At 55.3% G+C, this 21304-nt stretch overlaps 1 protein-coding gene across 7 annotated transcripts in view; it reads left to right on the plus strand.

Annotated features, from left to right (window-relative positions):
* Positions 1-21304, plus strand: part of DNAAF5 (dynein axonemal assembly factor 5) — a 36396-nt gene that overhangs the window by 9523 nt on the left and 5569 nt on the right. The window contains exons 3-13 of one of the 7 annotated variants that reach the window (XR_003436896.1): positions 3-127; positions 485-603; positions 3931-4163; positions 4721-4933; positions 8562-8705; positions 10101-10269; positions 12390-12537; positions 15339-15489; positions 16186-17186; positions 17450-17591; positions 17964-18076. Coding sequence is in view for 3 of the 7 variants with exons in the window: in XM_027125527.1 (XP_026981328.1) it covers positions 3-127; positions 485-603; positions 3931-4163; positions 4721-4933; positions 8562-8705; positions 10101-10269; positions 12390-12537; positions 15339-15489; positions 16186-16342; positions 17964-18155 (1651 nt within the window). In the remaining 4 variants the exon portion in view is untranslated. Of the gene's footprint in view, positions 1-2; positions 128-484; positions 604-3930; positions 4164-4720; positions 4934-8561; positions 8706-10100; positions 10270-12389; positions 12538-14031; positions 14123-15338; positions 15490-16185; positions 17187-17449; positions 18156-21304 lie in introns of those variants that run through there. The other 6 variants (XR_003436895.1, XR_003436894.1, XR_003436897.1 and 3 more) reach the window with 6 other exon arrangements.

Genomic DNA, 21304 nt, shown 5'->3' on the forward strand with positions numbered 1-21304 from the left:
AGGTGCGCCAGGCAGTGGCGCGTGTGGTCGGGGGCTGGCTGCTGCACCTGCGGGACCGCTACTCATTCTTGCACAAGCTCATCCCGCTTCTCCTGAGCAGCCTCGACGACGAGATCCCCGAGATCGCGTAAGTGGCAACGTGGCGGACAGGCCGAGGTTCTGGGTGCCAGGGCAACACGTCCCGCCCCAGAGCCGCCGTGCTGCACGCCTCCCTCCTGCTCGCCTCACCGGGCGCTGGCTTTTCCTAAGCTGTTGTTTACGGCGGTGGTGGTTTCCTTTGGTCCAGAGTCTTGTGGGAGCCACCGTGTCCCCGCATCCCGTGTGCTTGGAGGCCATGGGACTTTGACAGTACAGTTTTGCATCTTTAGCACTTTGCTTGGGTTAGTGATGGAGGCGTGGCAGACTCACTGGTGAGCTCCCTCGGGCAGAGACCCGGCCGCCCCCCCGAGGGCGCCCCCTGACCCGGGTCTGTGTTGTGCGGCAGGTGCGAGGCAGCCGGCCTCTGGGAGCAGGTCGGGCTGCACTGGCAGATGGAGAACGAGGAGGACCTCAAGGACAAGCTGGACTTCGCTGGCCCGCCCCCCGCACACCACCCCTCGCCAGGTGAGCGCGGCCAGCCCAGGCCAGCGGTGCAGCAGGGCGAGTCCCGGAGGTAGAGCCGGACGGCGGGAAGGGCCTCCCTCGGGGTCCTGGGCGGGCCTCCCTGGGTACGTGAGGGCGCGGCCATCCGAGGAGCGTGAGCCTGATGGGGAAACGTTGGAAATGGGTGGTGCTTTGTCATCTCACAAAGCTGTTCTGTGAGCTTCACCTGGAGAAGCAAACACACAGGTAGCCGGTGAGATGCAGTCCTCGTGTTCCGGGTGATGCTACCCTCAGAACAGAGCCTCCCGTTGCTGGACCTCCCGTCCTGCCCCTTGTCGTGGTTCTCTGCCAGACCGTGAGCGCCCGCGTGTGCGTGTGTGTGCGCGGGCATGCCATGTGTTCCCTTAGCTCTTGAGTCAGATCCGGGCTGCATTTCCAAGGAAGCCCCCTGCCCGCCGGGCTGCGGCCCCCCTCTTTGCCCCTCAACCCCACACGTGTCTAGTTTCTTCTGCTCTGGAAACACTTTCTGTCTAGGAACGAAGTCCCTTCCACTGAACTTGATCGGACGCCTGTATCACTGCAGTCTGTCTGCAGGTGTCTTCTTACAGTGGAGTGATGGTGGAGTGCCGCTGGCAGGGACAAAGCCTAGTATACATGCACCAGGTCAGACAGGCAGCACCATGGGAGGGACCGGGACCTGGGCCCGCAGGCCCCTCCAGCCCTGGTCAGGTGAAGTCAGGCTCGGACGGCCACCCTGGAGGGGACGCCTTGCACGAAGGGCAGCATGAAGACAACTGCTCATGCCTCGTGTGCACCCGCTGCTGTTCACTGTGAGACCCAGAAGGCGGCTCCTCCCCCATACCTGGGAGGCCCGTGTTTTTTTTTTTTTCGTCCACATGTTTATTCATGCAGCTTCACCTCCCATGCCGCACAACTGCTATGAGGGGAAATCACTCACGTTTTGGAAAAGGTACAAAAATTAGTTGCCAGCAGGGTTTTTTCTGATTTAGTAAAGTTTGAGAATGCACCATCTTTTAAATTATCATGTCTGCCGTATCAAGTACAGGAAAGGAGGCTTCAGAGCCATCTTCAGAGTGAGGCGCGCATCTCTGGAAATGCCTCTCAGGCCGTGTGCCCGCCTGTCAGTGGACCACTCCCCAGACGATCCTAACCTGTCCCCTCATCCCACAAACTTTCCACAAGGGACATGTCGTCAGGAAGAAAAGGGCATTTATTGTTTTCCTTTTTGTTTTTTACAAAATTGTAACAAGCTCACTTAAACCACCAGCAGAATCTGAAACATTTAGAACTAATTCTCTCATATACCATAAAAAGAGAAAAGTAACAGGAACAAAAATTCAAAGTGAGGCCTCATGGTACAAGCTGTTCTTTTTACTAAAACACGCTTTAAACTTTGACATGTCACGGTCTCATTTCTATCTCTAGAGTTGTTTTGAGTCTTTAAGGTCAAAATCTTGTAATCAAAATCCTCGAAGGCTTTTTTATAGAAATTGAGAAACTTATCCTGAAATTCACAAGGAAACGTAAAGGACCTAGCACAGCCAAAACTTTGAAGACAAAGGCCCAGGTTGAAAGATGAGTACGTCTGGTTTTAAGACATAAAACGCAGTAATCAAGATGGTGAGGTTATGAACATAAAAACAGACTGACATGGACTTCCGTGGTGGCGCAGTGGTTAAGAATCTGCCTGCCAATGCAGGGCGCACGGGTTCGATCCCTGGTCCAGGAAGATCCCACATGCCACGGAGCAGCTAAGCCCGTGTGCCACAACTACTGAGCCTGCGCTCTGGAGCCCGCGAGCCACAGCTACTGAACCCGTGTGCCACAACTACTGAATCCCACGCACCTAGAGCCCGTGCTCCACAACAAGAGAAGCCACTGCAATGAGAAGCCCATGCACCGCAATGAAGAGTAGCCCCCACTCACCACAACTAGAGAAAGCCTGTGCGCAGCAACGAAGACCCAATACAGCCAAAAATAAATTAAAAAAATAAAAAATCAGACCGATAGACCAGTGGAACAGAGCAGAGTCCAGAAACAGACACAGGCATGTGGACTCTGAATTTTGGCAAGTTGCAAAGACAAGGGGAGAAAAGACGTCTCAGCAATGGTGCTGGAATCACTGGATGTGCAAAAAAAGTGGGCTTGGATCCAACCATCCTGATAAATGAAAATTAACCCCAAATGCCATGTGGATCTAAGAGTACGACCTAAATACACTCCACAAAAGAATGACTGATAAATTGCTTTTCATCAAAATGAAAACTTCTGCTCTTTGAAAGACATTAAGAGAATGAAACGACAGGGCACAGACTGAGACGTTTGCAAATTGTCTACATAAGGATTTGTGTCCAGAGCACAGAGAGAACTCTCAAACTCAATATCAAGAACACAATCCAGTTTTTTAGTGGCAAAAGAAGTTTGAAAAGACACTTAACTGAGGATACACAGATGTCAAACAAGCCCATGAGTCAGTGCTCCAGGGCATTGCTCGTGAGGAGAATGCACATCAAAGCCACAAGGAGATGCCCCTCCCTGCCTGGAGGCTTGACCTAGGACTGCCCGTGCCAGGTGTGGAGGAGCTTCAGGCCTCGTGCACGGCTGGGGAGGGCAGACAGCAGTGCAGCAGCGTTGGAAAACCGCTCGGCCATTTCTTAATCAGTATAGTGCCCACCTTCCATGTGCTTAGCCGTGGCGCTCCAGGGCGCCCACCCGAGAGAAGTCTCGTCGGCGACAGCCCACGGCAGAACCGCTCAGACGTCCATCGGCCGGTAGACAGACAGACTGTGGTCTGTCCGTGTGCTGGAACGCTGCTCAGCAGTGAGCAGGGGCCGGCGCCCCCCACCACTTGCTGGGCCTCGGAGCGGAGGAAGCCAGGCAGAGAGGAGCGTGTGCTGCGCAGCTGCACTCACAGAAAATCGGGAAATTGCGGCTCCCCATAGCGACAGGAAGCCGACCGGGGCTGCCCGGGGGCAGGGGAGGGCATCGTCGGGAGCACAGGGACCTTCTGGGTGGCAGGTGCGCGTTACCTTGATGGCCGTGATGGTTCACAGTGGTATCCATCTGTCAGAACTTCAGGGTTGTGCCCTTCGAGCATGTAGTTTACTGTGAGTCACACCTCAGGATCGCTGTAAAGACTTAAAGTAAATTATGACACTTCGTGGCGTCATTTCTGTCTTCAGAGTTGGTTTGAGTTTTTTAAGACCTCAAAATAAAACCCGTAGGTGTGCCTTAAGTGAGGAATGTGTAGTAAGTGACTTCGTATGTGAATCGTTGAGATCTTGTTGGTAAATTTCACGGGTTCCCATCCATCTTTATGACCCACAGGGAGCCGCCCGGGGCTGGGCTGCCGGGAGCTGGTGTTCAGAAACCTCTCCAAGATCCTTCCCGCCATCTGTCACGACATCACCGACTGGGTGGTGGCGACCAGGGTGAAGTCGGCACAGCTGCTGGCGGTACTGCTGCTGCACGCGGAAGGCCACATCACGCAGCACCTGGAGCCCGTCCTGCGCACCCTGCTCCACGCCTGTGCCGACGAGGAGAAGGCCGTGGTCCGCAGTGTGAGTGGCATTCCGCTGTCCTCAGGGGCTGCATGCACCCTTCCTAGTTCTGCAGTGTGTGAACTTGGACACGTATCAGCAGTCACGCAATCGCCCCTGTGTGAAGGTGTAGATGTTTCCGTGGCCCCCGGGCTCTCCCCAGCCTTCTGCATCCAGCCTTCGTGCCCATAAAAAAGGCGTTTAACGGTTCTCTTTAAATTAAGCATGTGCAGGTGAGCGGCCCTGTGTCTGAAGGTAAACATATCCTCCACCCGCAGGCCACTGCAGTGGTCACTGCTCGGACAGACGTGCAGAGCCGCCCCCATGAGTCCAGCTCAGGCAGCCGGGCCTCAGAGAGGACGCTCTGACAGCCGTGCCCACGCCAAATGGCATGAACTCCTTCCCCGGGCACTTCTGAGCTCATGAGGGGACTCACCAGTTTTCGTGGGTGTTTGAGCACATTAGGAAGAGACGGGCCTGCAGGGCTGCTTCTGGCAGGTGAAAGCGGGCGCGACAGACGCAGAGCAGCGAGGGGCTGAGAGGGGCGGCAGCCTCAGGCCTCCTCCATCTGCCCTCAGTGCACGAGATCTGCAGAGCTGATCGGGACCTTCGTCAGCCCGGAGGTGTTTCTGAAGTTGATCTTGTCGATGCTGAGGAAGTCTCCCTCCCCCTCCGGCCTCCTGGTCTTTGCCTCCATCATCCGAGGCTGCCCGAGGGAGGCCCTCCGGCCGCACGTGAAGGTCATCGCCGTGGAGTTGGCCCACGCTCACATCTGCCAGGGGTCTGAAAATGTAAGCATGCGCGGGAGAGGGTGGGGCTGGGGGGATCGTAGAGTCCACCCATCTCCATGGTGACTCGGTCCCCTGTGGGACCATCCACACATAGCAGTTGTCAGTCCCACAGGCCTCTCGGGGACATCTGACCGGCGTGGTAGCTGGGATGCAGCCCTGATGTCCTCCTGTTTGGACCCACGTGTCTCCTGGCCCGTTCTTCTCCATCCACCATGGCGGCCGTTTAAAGTAAAATGAAACAAAGTGCAAAGGCAGTTCCTCTGTCACGCTGGCCGCATGTTGAGTGCACAGTAGCCCGTGTGGCCAGCACTGGGCGGTGTCAGATAGAGCGCGTCCATCGTCGAGGGCAGTTCGCTCTATGGGTGGCGCTGCTGTGGGTGGTCTCAGCTGGAGACCCCCACCCCCACCCCACCCACCCCCAGAGAACCTGTGAATCCACGCCCCATCTCTTGGTCCATGTCGCACGCGGTGTCTCCATGGCGAGCTTATTCTTACCCCGGTCACTTGGCTTCTAACGGGGCTTCCAACAGGCAACCTGATCTGGCAACCGTTATTGGGAGCTCTGCTTGGTGGTTACAGATTTGTTTTGTCTTAAATTGAGCAGTAAATCCATTACATCTGAAGCTGAAACAATGTAGGTAGTTAGGCTTAGTCATTTGGAATAATTTACAATTGTTTGCTGTTGAAGGAAAAATAACGACCTTGTTTTCATGTGGCTGTGATGGGCTTAAACCCTGAGTCTTTGGATTGGCCAGTCACCCTCCCATCTCTCTGTAGAGCAACGAGGGTTTGCCTCGCCAGGCGTCTGCCCCATGCACTGCAGGCCCCCTGGGCCATGGGAAGCTGGCCCCGCACAGCTGACACTTGACAGTGGCTGCCCTGGCCACAGAGCTGGACCACAGGGGTGCCCAGCTACCGCTCAGCTGCCGGGAGATGCACTTCCACACCTGCATCTGGCCTTAACTCTGACATACGTTCACAGTCGTGTGGGAACCATCTTAAGCCTATAAGGCAGCTTCTGAAACACAGATGGGGGGGATGGAACAGAGGTCTTGGAGGGGGGACGTTCGTGGGCTTTTTCACCTGCTCCTGGTGTTTTCAACCATAATTCAACTTTTCCCAAAACCCATTTTTAAGATAAACTATGATCATCTAAAAATGTGGAAAAAAGTTCCACATTTTTACTCAACTGGTTCCAACAAGGATTTTCATTCCAGAAGCATTTCTGTTCTAGAAGGTGCAGCTTGAAAGTTTGTGTAGGTGTTTCAGTACACGTGTTGCAAGCTGTACAGCAAAGGAAACGTCTTTTCACACCTGAGTGTTGTTACAGGAAACCTTGGTCCCTCGATCCATCTAGTTCAGAGCGCACACTTGGTTCCTCTTCCTCCAGTCCTTCCAGGAAAGATTTACTCGGTCCTGCAAACAGAGGGGCCCCTTCCTGACAGTTCCATCCACACACGTTTCTCTAGACACGTTCCAGCCTTTGGCCAAGGGACCAGCCGTGCGACCCCAGTCGTGCGACCCACTCCCATCCTCGCACGCCTGTGGCCAGGATGCACGGCCTCCGCACAGGGAGGGGTCGTCCTAGTGTTTCCTACAGTCGTTCTCCAGGGACTGTGAGGACAGGCCTCAAATGCTTCAAGACCAAACTAAATGTAAAGCCCCGGCTTGAGCCAACAGGGCCCCAGAGACGCTCTGCTCGTCTGCCTGGGTCTGGGCTCAGCTGACAGGACCTGAGCCTCTGCTTTGAAATCTGGCTGTTTATCGACAGGGGACTGAGATGCAGAAACGGTTGATAAAACAGAAGTAACTCGTTTCCTCCTGTTTACTCAGGAATTGGGTGTGGGGTCTGGGATGGGAGTGCCTGGAGCCTTCTCCGGTGAAGTTGTGGCATCTCCCTCTGTGTCAGTTCCCTCTGTGTCTTGTTTTCTTTCTCTCTGTGTGTGTGTGTGTGTGTGTGTGTGTGTGTGTGTGTGTGTGTGTGTAGGTAGGTAGGTGTTGAAAATCCTCTGGTTAAATATCGTGAAATCCGTGAACATTAGGCCCCGTTTCCTCAGAGGTGGTGCCATGTTCACAGCAGGAGGGCAGTGCTTGCGAAGGACACAGACCTTTGGTTGGTCCCAGCATCTGGAGGTGTCGTGAGGTGGCTCAGCCGCTGCTGAGAGCGGCTCCCTGTTGGTTTGTTTTTTAATTTTTAAAATTTATTTATTGTTGTCTGCATCGCATCTTCATTGCTGCGCACGGGCAGCGAGCGGGGGCTGCTCTTCATTGCGGTGCGCGGGCTTCTCATTGCAGTGGCTTCTCTTGTTGCGGAGCACGGTTTCTAGGTGTGTGGGCTTCAGTAGTTGTGGCGCGTGGGCTTCAGTAGTTGTGGCACGCGGGCTCAGTAGTTGTGGCGCACGGGCTCTAGAGCGCAGGCTCAGTAGTTGTGGCGCACAGGGTTAGTTGTTCCTTAGCATGTGGGATCTTCCCGGACCAGGGCTCGAACCCGTGTACCCTGCACTGGCAGGTGGATTCTTAACCACTGCACCACCAGGGAAGTCCCAATCCCTGTTTATTTTAATTGAAAGAATGGTAGCTCCTTAAATATGTACTGTAGGTCATTTAGAAATTAGCCAAAGTCATGCCCTCAGAAAAATCAATCAATCAGTCAATCCAGGTCTGAGAGAAATGGGGCTGCGGGAAAAGTAAGTGTTTGAATAAAACACCAATTGTGGCTTCTCGGGGGAGTTAGGACCCCTGAGTGGCTGGGGACATGCCACAGTGAATTTTTTGTTTAAACTTCTATGATTTATATCATTTGTGAATGAGTCGTAGGATTTTAGAGCTGATTCAGAATTTAGAACCAATCCATTGTCTAGCCAAATCTTCACCAAACTTTTGAGCTCACACCCCCAATAGTAAAAAAAAAAAAAACCTTAAGCATTTTGCCCTGGTTCCCTCTGTCCTTTATGAAACATAGCAGAGCAGGCGTGTGGGAGGGGTGTTCTAGGCGGTTCTTCCTCTGGGGCCCCCACCCCGTGCCCACTCCTGGCCCCCATTTCACAGTGGATGAGGCTGGAGGCTGGGAGGTGAGAGAAGGGCTCGACCCAACCGAGGTGTCACCTTGACCCCCGGCAGTCTGGAAGCATCTTTGAATCACAGAATTTTATTTTTCTTAACTTAGTATTATAGAAACACTCAGAAGTGCACAGAAGGGGAGGGGAGCAGTGTGCACCCCTCGTGCCTGCCGCCCGGTTCCAGCCACGTCCCCCTCGGTCCAGCTTCTCTCTGACTTTGGGGGTGGGGTGGGAAGAGCTGGGGTACTGAGAGCAAATCCAGATGCCCTGTCCTTCCACTTGTCACTACTACAGTGTGTGTCACTAACACGTGCAAACTTTTTAAAATGTAACTCAAATACCATTAAGCACTTAACAGAGTTGCCGTGAATTCCTTGATTCTCAGGGATTCAGCAGGGATTCGGTTTCCCTGTTGTGCAGAGGGACGCCCTCTTTATGGCTGATGTGCCAGAATCCTGGCCCAGTCCACTCGCGGGGTCGCCATGGCTCCATGGCCCTGGTCGGCGGGGCCTCGTCTGGGCGGCCGAGCGGGTGCAGGGGTCGCTGACGGTGCCCTGCTCTCTCCACAGCGACTGTACGGGGAGCGCCTGCTGCAGTGCGTGCAGGCCGTGGTGTCCGTGAGCCGGGAGGACTGCCGAGGGGCCGGCGTGCCGCTCATGGAGGTGCTGGTGACTGTCCTGGCGCTGTGGGGACCCACGGGGCTTGGTGCCAAGGTGAGGGGGTCCTCCTGCTTTGCCTCAGCCCCTGGACGGGAGGCTTCCATCTGTCAGTCTCTGCTGTCAAACTCCAAGCCTCGGGCTTGCCCAGCGAACTGGCTACCTAAGATGAAAGAGTCTAGAACATGCGGGGTGATTCGTTCTCTAGGCGGCCTCAGGGGTACAGGGGATTTTAAATTCCCTCCAACTGCCCATTGGCTTCAGGATCTCAGAGTGAGGCCGGCTGCTTAATCTTGGAGAAACAGGCAAGAAACGAGGCCTCCCTCGTCTTAAATGTGCATTTGAGTGAGGTTAGGAATACACACATGCACCGGAGGTCAGGAGAGAAAATAATATGATGATTGTCCTAGTTGGTTGCAGCCCAGCTTTACACAATTGTTTCCATTCCCCTGGCTCTGTATTTTTTTTTCAAATTCTTTTCTCCATTGAACTTCCTTGCTTCTTTATTGTTTTGGCCGTGCCGCACGGCATGTGGAATCTTAGTTCACCAAACAGGGATCGAACCTGCATCCCCTGCATTGGAAACACGGAGTCTTAACCACTGGACCTCCCGGGAGGTGCCCCCCGCCCCGGGCTCTGTATTTAACTTAAAATCTTCTGACATCCAGCTCCCTGCAGCTGCGAGGACCATCCAGAGACCTGGCTGTCTGACCACTTCTCCCCCTGTTTCTGTCTCCCCCTCTCCATCCACACTGTGTCCAGGAGGCTCCCCGCCTGCCCTCCCCTTCCCCGCGGCCTTCGTAAACTGTGTTTTCTTTCTCTCTTAAAAAAACCCCTTTCCGGAGGGCACGTGTCCGATCAGGGAGGTCATCACTGTAGGGCTGTAAATACTAGAAAAGCCGAGTCTGTCATTACGGGTGAGTCTGCAGGCCAGACTGGGGCCCCGGGACAGCTACACAGCGTGCTGGGGGCGTCCTGTTCCTGAAGCCCTGGGGGAGGAGGGTCCGGTCCTCCGTCTCCTCTGTGCCCGCAGAGCAGCAGACACCCTGTCCCCGGAGGTCTGGTCAGGTGAAGCACTCTGAGAGCGAGGACGTGGGCCCATCTTTGGCACCCGTGGTTTAAGTCTGTTCAGTGCCGGCCCTGAAACCGCCTGCTCCCACTTCTCCATAGATGGAGCCTGGCTGGGACTCCAGGGTGAGCCTCCCACCCTGCAGGGACTGCCCTGCCCCGGGTGGTGCCTCATGGAGGGTGGGGGGACTGTGCCTGAACTGCCTGTCCATTGTTTGTCCATTTCATTATTTCTCATACAGACAGGAGGGGCGTCGCGGGAGCCCCGGGCCACGTGGCGTGTGCCCGAGTGGCTCTCCCTCCCTCAGGTGGTGAGGACGGGTCTCCAGTGGGGTCTGTGAGTCCCAAGATCGGATTGTCCCAGCCTGTCACTTGCTCCCCCAGGTTCAGGAGGCGCTGGCCGAGCTGGCTGCGGTGGAGAGCGTGGACGGCAGCCAGGACCTCTTCCGAGCGCACGTGGGCGCCCTCCTGGAGCGGCTGGCTGCCTCGCACCGGGACTGGACCGGCCACTCCACGGGGTTCCTGCAGTTTGACGTGGTGCTTGCTCACTCAGGTGGGCCTCAGACGGGCGCCCCGGGTGGGGTTCGGAGCGCTGGTCCCGTGGTGGCCCCAGCAGCCCCGGCACAGACGGGCACAGCTGCTCAGCACCACCCAGGAGGCGGCACGCCAAGGCCTGGTTCTTCAGAGTCACTCACGGTCACTCTCAGCCTGCGGAGAACAGCTGTTTTAAGGAACAAAACCTTAATTTAAAAGATGCTGCGAACTCTGTAGTGAAGACTTGCTGTAACGTGGGTCTTTAAAGTCTGCCCAGGCACACATTTTTATGTTAAACCTTTTTTTTTTGGAAGAATTAGTTCAAGAGGGTGACATAGGACCAATGTGCGTTTTTAATTTTGTTTATTTATTTATTTGGCTGTGTCGGGTCTTAGTTGCGGCACGCGGAATCTTTCGTTGCAGCACGTGGGCTCTTCATTGCAGCACACAGGCTTCTCTGGTTGTGGCACATGGGCTTCTCTCTAGTTGTGGTGCATGGGCTCAGTAGTTGCGGCATATGGGCTGCAGAGCGCGCGAGCTCAGTAGTTGTGGCGCGTGACCTTAGTTGCCCTGAAGCATGTTCATTCCTGGACCAGGGATCGAACCTGCGTCCTCTGCATGGGAAGTCAGATTGTTTTTTGTTTTTTGGGTTATTTTTGCGGTACGCGGGCCTCTCACTGCCGTGGCCTCTCCCGTTGCGGAGCCCAGGCTCCGGACGTGCAGGCTCAGCGGCCATGGCTCACGGGCCCAGCCACTCCGCGGCACGTGGGATCTTCCTGGACCGGGGCACGAACCCGCGTGCCCTGCATTGGCAGGCAGACTCTCAACCACTGCGCCACCAGGGAAGCCCGGGAAGGCAGATTCTTAACCACTGAGCAACCAGGGAAGTCCCTATGTTAATTAAACCTTGAAAGCGTGACTTTGCGTGGCGTCCTGTGTGGCCCATGCTCTTCAGTGGCGTCCCCGTGCTCTTCCCCCAGGTGCTGCCTACCCTCTGTGCCCGCTTGGCCTCCCGTCCCGGGGGTTAGGGTAGGACCGGCAGGGCAGCAGGACTCCGAGCTCACGGTCTTGCATGCCATGCTTCTGGCCACAGTGCACCCTGGCAGCAGCAGAGCTTCGGGCTACAGTGGACCCTCCAGTCACGCTTGTTTTGCTTTGACCCTGGGCTTTGAGGTGATGCCTCTGAAAAGACTGAAGTCCTGACTGAGTACAGAAGTAGCAGACCGAGAGTAAACCAGAGGGCCTGAGGGTGACGGCTTCACTTCTGACACACGATGTCCCGGGTCAGCACAGGGCCTGGCGGGGAGGGCAACTGGTGACCCGATTCTTCTGAGCTGCGGCTCACGTCTAGACCCCGGAGACTGTGTTCTCCCCATCACGTGTAGGTCCGGGTCCTGAGCACCGTCACTGCATCTGGGATCCTTCCAGGCTCGGGGACAGTGGCACAATTTGTTCATCTAGTAACAGGCATGGGAAAGGATGCTGGCTGCCAAGCTCAGGGTCAGACATCAAGCAGCCTACATGGTCTGAATGTTGGGTTTTGGTTGACCTTTAAAAGATTGCTTGGGGACTTCCCTGGTGGCGCAGTGGTTAAGAATCTGCCTACCGATGCAGGGGATACAGGTTCAAGCCCTGGTCCAGGAAGATCCCACGTGCCGCGGGCAACTAAGCCCGTGCGCCATAGCTAGTGAGCCTGCGCTCGCGAGCCACAACTACTGAGCCCACGTACCACAACTACTGAAGCCCACGCGCCTAGAGCCCGTGCTCCACAACAAGAGGAGCCACGACAATGAGAAACACGTGCACCACAACAAAGACCCAGCACAGCCAAAAATAAATAAATTTTAAAAATAAATTAAAAAAAAAAGTTTGCTTGACTTTAAATTTTTTTAAGAATTTGGTAAGATGTAGGGAAAAAAAGAAAGCTTACATACCAAACGATTAGAGCCATGGTGGAGGGAGGGTCAAAGGGAGAGGCGGAACCTGGCGTCCTGTGCTGAGAGCATCCTTCCCAGAGCTGAGGGTGCATGTCCGCTGGCCGTGCCCAGCATGCACCTCCGCTCGCGGCCAGAGTGGCTGCGGGGCTCCGTCCTCCCATCCTCCTGCCACATAGGAATGAGGCCCCTGTCTGTGCTCTAGGCCCTGCCCTCGGAGAAGCCTTGCCCCAGCTGGTCCCCATCCTCAGGAGCTGCCTCCAGCCAGCCCGGGACCCACCCATGCGCCTGAAGCTCTTCTCCACCCTGTCGGGGCTGCTGCTGGGAGCCCGGGAGACGGTGGACTCGCAGGGGTAGGTCGGCTCCACCCACACGTGGTCTGCCATGCTGCCCCCCACGCGGTCCCCCCATGCTGCCCCCCACGCGGTCCCCCCATTCTGCCCCCATGCGGTCCCCCCATTCTGCCCCCCACGCAGTCCCCGCCATGCTGCCCCCCACGCGGTCCCCCATGCTGCCCACCACGCAGTCCCCCCATGCTGCCCCCCACGCTGTGCTGTGGCTGAGTGGTCCCCACGTGCCCCCGCACTGAGGTCTCAGGTGGGACCTGGGGTGACCCTGAGCTCTGGGTCCTGCTGTCGTGTGACTCCCCACACAGCCAGCGCCCCAGGGAAACGGCGTAGTCCCCGCAGCGAGTGCACCGCATAGAGAGACACTAAATCAGTCGCGTTCTTGTGGTCCTTAAAATTCCGTTGAATGAAAAAGTTTTAGGGAACGTTAACTACTAATGGTTTATACATTAGCTGTTCTCAGCTTTAAAAGGCTTCTGGTACCTTTCAGGCCTCACAGAGAATTGATTGAATGACCGTTAAGGTTAGAACTTAGGAAACTCCTCTCCTCCGGAGGGACTTGAGGCAGCATAAACACCCGGGCCTCCAGCTTGGGGCTCCGAAGGGAAGGAGGCGGGCGGCCCAGGCTGGACGGGAGGCGGCCGGAGCAGAGCCATCAGCAGGCCCCACCCTCTCCCTTTGCAGAGCGACACAGCGTCCTGGCAGGATGGGCTGTGGGGCTTCAGGCAGTGAGATGCTGTTTGCTCTTTCGGGACCCATCCCCTGAGAGGGAGCAAATCTTTGTCGTCGGCCTGTCCTGGACTTTCCTAGGGAAATAACGGGTCATTATTCAGACTTCACTTCTCTGGATGTTACTCTGATCTCTGCTCTTGGGCCTCTAGCCAGCCCATTGTATTGCAGGAAATTTTATTTCCTGCTTGTCTGCAAAGACTTCAAGGGTTAGAAGAGACTATAAAAAGGTTACTGAGTTGGGTCTGGCAGCTGCCCTGTGAGGAGAGAGCCAGCGGATCAGTCACTACCCCTTGGGGCCCTGCTCCGCTGCGTCCCCCTGAGGACAGCCAACCCCCGGGAACGAAGCCCCCGCTCTTGAACCGAGTTCCCTCAAGAAGCTGCCCTTGAAGGCTTCTTGTGGAAAGAAACCGCTATCAGGAGAAGAAAGTTGTTCAGTTTACAGTTGTCTAGTGCAAGGATTAACTGTTTTTACAGGCAGGAAAGATTTTGGAAAGCAACACCTGCTTGGTTTTGAACCTCAGGGTTACAGAATGCAGAGTCTGAGATAGCAAAGGAATGCGGCCCCCCTCACCCCACCCCACCCCCAAAAGCGCCTCTGGCGCCGGCACACCCGGTGGTGCAGGGCTCCCAGCCAGAGGACGGCGAGGGCAGGGGCACCCTGGCTGGAGTGCGATCCCCCAGTGAAGGAGGCCTGCTCCCCTCTCTGGGCGTCCAGACACCACCCAGTGCCGTCCCCTCGTGCAGGATGTTATGGAGCTTCTCCCGTAGGGCAAGGCCCGGCCGCTGGTGGCTCTGGAGGAGCCCGTGGGCCTGCCCGGGCTGGGCTTCCTGGTCTCGGGGCCCAGCTGCGTTTGAACAGGTGTGCGTCCTCTGGAAGCAGGGTACTCATTCTTGGGGAGTCCAGTGCCTTTTCTGCTCCCAGCATATCACTGGAGTCCCACTGCCCGTCCCTCCTCACGGTCAGCATTCGGCCCTCAGGCCCTCGTGGCCACATCGCCTGGGCCGCCTCAGCCAGGACACAGGGCTGAGCTTTCCAGAGTCCCCTGGTGAATCCCTTTGCAGGGAACAGCAGCTCCTTGCTAAAAAACTAAAGCACGTAGAAAACCTTGAATGTGTGTGAGTCGCCCTGCCACCAGGTCCACTGTCGGAAGCGCAGGTGGCTCAGGAGTGCCCCCTGCTGGGGGCACGGCGCAGCCGTGGGCTCACAGGCCCTCACGCTGGTCCAGGTCCCGAAGCAGCTGGTGCTGGAGGCGGGAGCCCCCTGTGAAACGTGCTCTGGAATGACCCTGGGAAGCAAGTCAATGAGTCCTTTGTTCAGCAGAATACGTCTTGCTCCATCAGCAGAGGCCCGTGGGGTACAGGAGTCATACGGAGGGCTGAGGCTTTTCCCCGGGCTTTTGGACGGGGCCTCACGTGTGGCTCCGCTGCCGGGTGGCCAGGCCAGCCAGTGGAGCTCAGGGCTGGGATTTTGTTTTGCTTTGTGTTTGTCCTGACGGCGTGTCGAGAGGAAGGTCCCCGACTATGTTGGCGGGAACATCCGTGTCTCCCGTGAACGCCCGCTCCCGTGTCTTGACACATGGGACCATACGTGCAGCCCCAGAGTGCCCTCTTGCCAAGGTAGCGGGCGTGGTCAGAGGGACCTCACGTGGTTGCAGGGACCTTGAGGCCCATCTCTGTAAGGTCGCCGCCTGTGGGAGTGACTTGACGCCCCATCGGTGCTCGGGGTGGCGCGGCCACCCTTTTCTTAGATCCAGGAGGGGTGTTGGGGAAGCCCCTCGGCCACAGAGTGGGAGGGAGGCTGGAAAACACCCCCAGCCCCAGGGTCCAGTCCCAGGAGAGGCGGCAGGAGCCCGAGTGCAGCCCTGCCCCGTGATAGCCGTGGGAGAGAGCCCCACGTCCCCTCCCTGGCCACTACCCCGGGGCGCGGGGGCTCTCGTTCAACGTCCAGTGTTCGATTTCCGCTCGTTTTGTCTGTTTGGCCGTTTCCCTCCGCCCAGTCCGTTTCCCAAATGAAAGCGCTTCCTTCGGGGAGTCTGGGTGCCCCTCTCACCCACTCTCTCCTGCTTCCGCTCCAGACAGTTCCATGGCTACCTGGACACCCTGATCAAGGACATCTTCGTCCCCAATCTGCAGTGGCACGCGGGGAGGACGGCTGCGGCCATCCGTACAGCGGCTGTGTCCTGCCTCTGGGCGCTTGTCAGCAGTGGAGTCCTGTCAGATGAGCAGGTAGGGCTCATGCATCCTGGACCCAAGAGGGGAACAGGCTGTGCCCTGGCTTCCGGGGCCTGCCTGGCACACCTGTCGCAGGTGAAGAGCTCTCACCTGAGTCTCCTGTCCTGATAGCGGCAGCAGTTGCTCCCAGACAGACCGAGGGGACGGGACTATGGGGCCAGAGGGCGAGCAGAGGTCTGGGGGGAAAGCCCGTTGTTTCCTTGGGTCACCTGGGGGTTTTCTTAAGTGATTATTACCGTTTACAAGAAAAGAATTTCATCACAGGAGTCTGACTCAAGAGTGTTGTTTGTATTCATATTTCCAGATAGATGAGGAATTGAGGAAACAGTAGAAGTAGGGAAAACATTGTGGTACCTGAACAGCTGTTACTTAAGTTGAAATGCCCCCCAAACTTTACTGGACACGATACCCAGTCCTGCTAGTAAGTAGTGGGCTGTGTAGGATCGGTGCTGAATAACAGATTTTTTAAAAACCAACTGACCGATGTTCAAATTATCTGGATTTTAAAAATCAAGATTCAGGTCTGCTTCTTACATAGAAATTTCAAAGTAGCTTTCCAGACTCAATCATACTTGCATCAAAACCAAGTCTCTTCAGTGACGGGCAAAGTACACAGTGTGTGAGTAGCAGTCTCTGTCACCAGGGTGGCACCAGCCGTGACCCACAGCTTGTGTGGTTTTTTTATTGCAGATACAGGAAGTGCAGGAAATGTTGATGCCTCAAATTCTAACCACCCTGGAAGAAGATTCTCAGATGACTCGATTGATTTCATGCCGAATCATTAACGTGTTTTTAAAGACCTCTGATGGTGTGATAGATGCAGACAAATTCATCAAGATTTATCCTGGTAGGACATTCTTCTTTTCCAATCATACGCCTCTGTTTGTTTGGTAGGAAAAATAGAAAATGCTGCTTTGACTTCTGGTCAGGTCGGTGCTATGAGTCTAAACGTGGATGTGACAGGTATGACGTCACTGAATGTCACTGAATAAGTAACGTAGCACAAGAAACAGGACAGACGTCTTGTGGACTGGAATTGCGGGCTGGGTGGGAGCATAGACGCCCACGGCGGCTGGGGTACCACCCCGTGGCCTCCGGTGTGAGGGCTGCAGCCCTGCCTCACGTCCCCCGTGTGATTGCCTCTTGGAGCCGGAGAGCACCGATGAGTCCCGGCCACAGAAGTGAAACCCGGCCCCGAGCGGAGCAGCGTCGCTGGAGGTGGGCCTGCAGCCGAGAAGCTCAGGGGCTGGTGGGTGTGCCCACGCCGGGGGTGGCGGGGGGAGGTGGAAGGTACAGGCCCTCAGTGCCATCTTTTCCACGTGTGGTTGGGATCGCGGAAATCTGCAAGGGTAACAGCCGTTCCAAACAAGTTGAGCACTTCCTGCGGCAGGGGCCACGTCTGGCCCCAAGGGTGGCAAGAAGCAGCCCCTGAAGCAGCCCAGGAGGCAGACGAGGAAGACCAGGCTTGCCGGCAGAAACAGGAGCCGAAGAAACTGGAGGAGCTGAGAGCTGAGGCCGCGGGAAGGACCCTGCCCACAGGCGGGATTAACAAATGTGGCAAAAAGCTGTTCCTCACGCCTGAGGCAGTGGCGACCCTTAGCCCCTCCTGTGTGAACATCTGGATTCCCTGCCATAACATCTGTTGCCACCTACAGCTAGAATGAAGTGTTATCTTGGAACCTACTGCATGTGTAAGAATAAACATTTGGGGCTTCCCTGGTGGCACAGTGGTTGAGAGTCCACCTGCCGATGCAGGGGACGCGGGTTCGTGCCCTGGTCCGGGAAGATCCTACATGCCGTGGAGTGGCTGGGCCCGTGAGCCATGGCTGCTGAGCCTGCGCGTCCGGAGCCTGTGCTCCGCAACGGGAGGGGCCACAGCAGTGAGAGGCCCGCAGGCGCGTCGTGTAGATCTGTGAGAAGAGCACGCATTGATAGAAGTCTCACCCGTTCACAGGAAGCGTTTCTGCGGATCAGGAAGGACTGTTAGTCCACTTTCAGCGGTGGGACATCTGGTCCCAGAGGCTCAGCAGAAACACAGCTGATGTAGCTGGTGGCCGTCGTGTCACCGGGCCCTCAGCTCTGTCCCCAGAGCCACGGTGGGCAGAAAGCGGGGTCAGCAGACGTCCTTCCTGTGCTGTCTGCTCCTTGGGGAGGATGGGGTGTGAGGCCTGTGTGTGACTCTGAGTCTGAGCATCTCGGAGCCGGGGGGACCCCAGCCGCCTTGCAGGTCAGAGGGCGAAGACGCCCACGCCGGGTGTGAAGCACACCTTCACTCCGTGTCCATGGAGTCCACCCCTGGGCCAGAGTGGCTGAGGGTCCCGGAACACCCGCTACCACCAGCCCCTCCCCAGCACCCGCCTGTGGGTTTCCCAGGCCAGGAGCCGGTGCTCCACAAGTGCTGAGAGCTTAGCTGGGAGCCGCCTGCCCTGGAACCTCTCCTCACACTCCTGTCTGGTCCCTCCTTGCAGAACTCTTAAAACGCCTGGATGACGTTTCCAATGAGGTGAGGCTGGCGGCCACCACCTCCTTGGTCACCTGGTTGGAGCGTGTCGGGAACGAGGCCGGCAAGTGCTATTACCAGAGCAACATTCAGCACCTGTACAGGGAGCTGCTCGTGTACCTCGACGACCCTGAGAGCGCCATCCAGGACGCAGTTCTCGGTAAGAGCTTCATCCCCATACTCGGGCCAGCCGCACGGGAGCAGCTGGCCGGGCGCCCGGACTCCCTTGGGCCCGCAGTCTTGCAACCCGTGTCCTCCGAGTTACTGCGGGTCCCAACGAGCTTGTGTCCTGTGGGTCACGGCCCCTGGTGTTCACCGTGGTAGAAGTTAAAACTTGAGAAAATGTTAAGGTACTGATTAATTTCTTTAAAATAACAACCATTACATTTTAACATAAATAACGTGGTTTTGAAAGATGCGTTTTGTAAAACAAAATAACAAGAGCAGTGGCATTATTTTACATTTTTGTGAATCTCTCTAACGTCGAGCTGATAGAAGACAACCAGACGCACATCTCTGCGTTGCGTCGGTTGTGATGCGTGTCGTTTGGTTAAAGTATGTGAAAAACAAACGGCCCACACAGATGCAGTTGGAAGAGAAGAGTATCTTGATGGCGGTCCTCTCCCTCACCGCACCCTGACTGGACAGGTGGTAGTCTCCTCAAGGTTCCTTGGAGTGTAGACCCTGGAGCCACTGTGGAACCACACCCGTTCCGCTCAAGTCCATCTATCCGCCCCGCGTGCTCATTAACTTGGACGCGCTCTGTTCTCAGTGTCAAAAAGTCACTGTTGGCGTCAAGCTCAGAAAAGTCTTGGGAAGAACAGCTTCAGGAGGCTGTCAGGCTTTTGGTGGCAGAAACAAGTTTCTATAATTCTTATTACTGCTTGAGAGCTTCAATTTTATCATCAGCCACAAATACTGTCGCTTCATTCGCTTACAAGAAAGCATCCTGTTGAGTCCCCAAGTCTGAATAACAAGAGGCAGTTGTCACTGGTCATTCTTTCAAGTAAAAAGTGGTGTCTGGGAGCTGCCCAGCCCTCGGCCCCATTGCACACGCGTGTGCCTCCCGTTCCATCCCAGGGTGCTGAAAAGCTAAAAAGGAAGGACACGTGTCGTATCCCCTGAACCACCACCGACGTGTGAGCGAAGCCACGTGGCTGAGATGGCCATAAACAGACTTCAGTTTAGAGTGGAGTTCTAAAAACTGTCCAGATAACCCAAAAGAAGTCAAGAAAGGAGAACGAGAAGGATGCAGAGGAGGGACGACCAGGAAGCAGACAGAGAGCAGATCCAGCCACGGCGTGATCTGTGACCACCCGCGCTGGGCGCTCGGTGGAGGGCAGACGCTGTCAGTCCCTAGAAAATCCAGACTTCATCGGAATGAGTTTACTAAAGTTGGGTGCTCAGGGGTTGAGATTTCATGAAGTAGATGATTTTTATGCTCCTCTGAGGACATAACTGACTCCTGCAGTGACTCACTCCCCAGAGCCCGGCCAGCGCTCGTGCCGCCCTGGCCTTGAGCCCTCAGTGCGGAGGGCGCCCCGTGAGCCGGGGGTCGTGCCCTTCGTGTCACTGTGGACGGAGTTCTGACTCACACCCTCTGAAGGGTCTCAGGGCCCCCCAAAACCCTGGGGCACCCTTTGAGAGCCCCTGCCCAGGCCACCCGCAGGTTCAGGTGCCCCGTTGTAGGGCACCACGTCGCTGCTCTCCGGGGAACGGAAACAAACTGTGAATTCGAGACCAATGGAAACTGCTTACAACGGCAACAGCTGAGAGCAGACGGGTTGTCTGCCTCGGCTTTGCACCAGGGGTCGGCACGTGTGCCCGACTGGGGTTCCTGGCCAGCCGTCGCCCTCCCCGTTCGTACAGACCGCACGGTTCGTACAGACGGTGAGCAGCGGGTACACAGACTCCCTCACACCTGCGCCCCACCATGCACAGCCTCCCCCGTGATCAGCAGCCCCCCCGGGTGCTGCATCTGGTCCAGTCAGTAAGCCTCACAGACACGCCACGGTCACCCCAAGTCCATGGTTTACGTTAGGGGTCACTCTGGGCGCCGTACATTGTGTGGTTTGGACAAGCATGTAATGACACGTATCCCTCGTTGCATTCACAGTCTCATACAGAATAGTTTCACTGCCCTAACACTCCTCTGTGCCGCACCTGTCCGTCTGTCCGTCTGTCCGCCCTCCCAACTTTAGCGACCACTGATCTTTCACTGTCTCCATAGTTTTGCCTTTTCCAGAACGTCACGTACTTGAAATCATATAGTCTGTAGCCTTTTCGAATTGCTTCTTTCACTTAGTAATGAGCATTTGAGATTCCTCTATGTTTTCTCATGGCTTGAGAGCTCTTTTTTTTTTTTTTTTTAGCACTAATATTCCATTGTCTGAATGAACCTGTTTATTTATACATTCACCTACTGAGGGGCATCTTGGTTGCTTCCAAATTTTGGCGATTATGAATAAAGCTTCTCTAAACATCTGTGTGCAGGTTTTTTGCCAACGTAAGTTTTCAGCTCCTTTGGGTAAATACCAAGGAATGTGATTGCTGGATCATATCGTAAGAGTATATTTATTTTTGTAAGAAATCACCGAACTGTCTTCGTGGACACACTATTTTGCATTCCCACCAGCAATGATGAGAGTCCGTGTCATTCCCCATTCTGCCAGCATGTGGTGTTCTGATTCTGGCCATTCTGATAGGTGTGTAGTGATATCTCATTTTAATTTGCATTTCTCTGGTGACATATCATGTGAAGTATCTTTTCACAGGCTTATTTTACATCTGTATATCTTCTTTGATGAGGTGTCTGTTAAGGTCTTTGCCCCCCCTTTTTTTTTTGGCTGCGTTTGGGGGCTACTCTTCGTTGTGGTGCGCGGGCTTCTCATTGTGGTGGCTTCTCTTGTTGTGGAACAGGGCTCTAGGCATGCGGCCTTAGTTGCTCCGTGGCATGTGGGATCTTCCCAGATCACGGATCGAACCCGTGTCCCCTGCATTGGCAGGCAGATTCTTAACCACTGCGCCACCAGGGAAGTCCCTGGCCCATTTTTAAATTGGGTTGTTTGTTTTCATATTGTTGAGTTTTAAGATTTGTATATTATAGATAATAGTCCTTTATCAGATCTGTCTTTCTTAAGACTTTATTGTTAATTTTTTTGTTTCCCTTTAATTTTTTATTTTTTAAATTTTTATTGGAGTAGAGTTGATTTACAATGTTGTGTTAGTTTCTGCTGTACAGCAAAGTGAATCAGTTATACATATACATATATCTACTCTTTTTTAGATTCTTTTCCCATATAGGTCATT

The sequence above is a fragment of the Aethalodelphis obliquidens genome, unplaced genomic scaffold (genome assembly GCF_003676395.1).
Source record: "Aethalodelphis obliquidens isolate GAN/ISIS:26980383/991018 unplaced genomic scaffold, ASM367639v1 scaffold30, whole genome shotgun sequence".
NCBI lineage: Eukaryota > Metazoa > Chordata > Mammalia > Artiodactyla > Delphinidae > Aethalodelphis > Aethalodelphis obliquidens.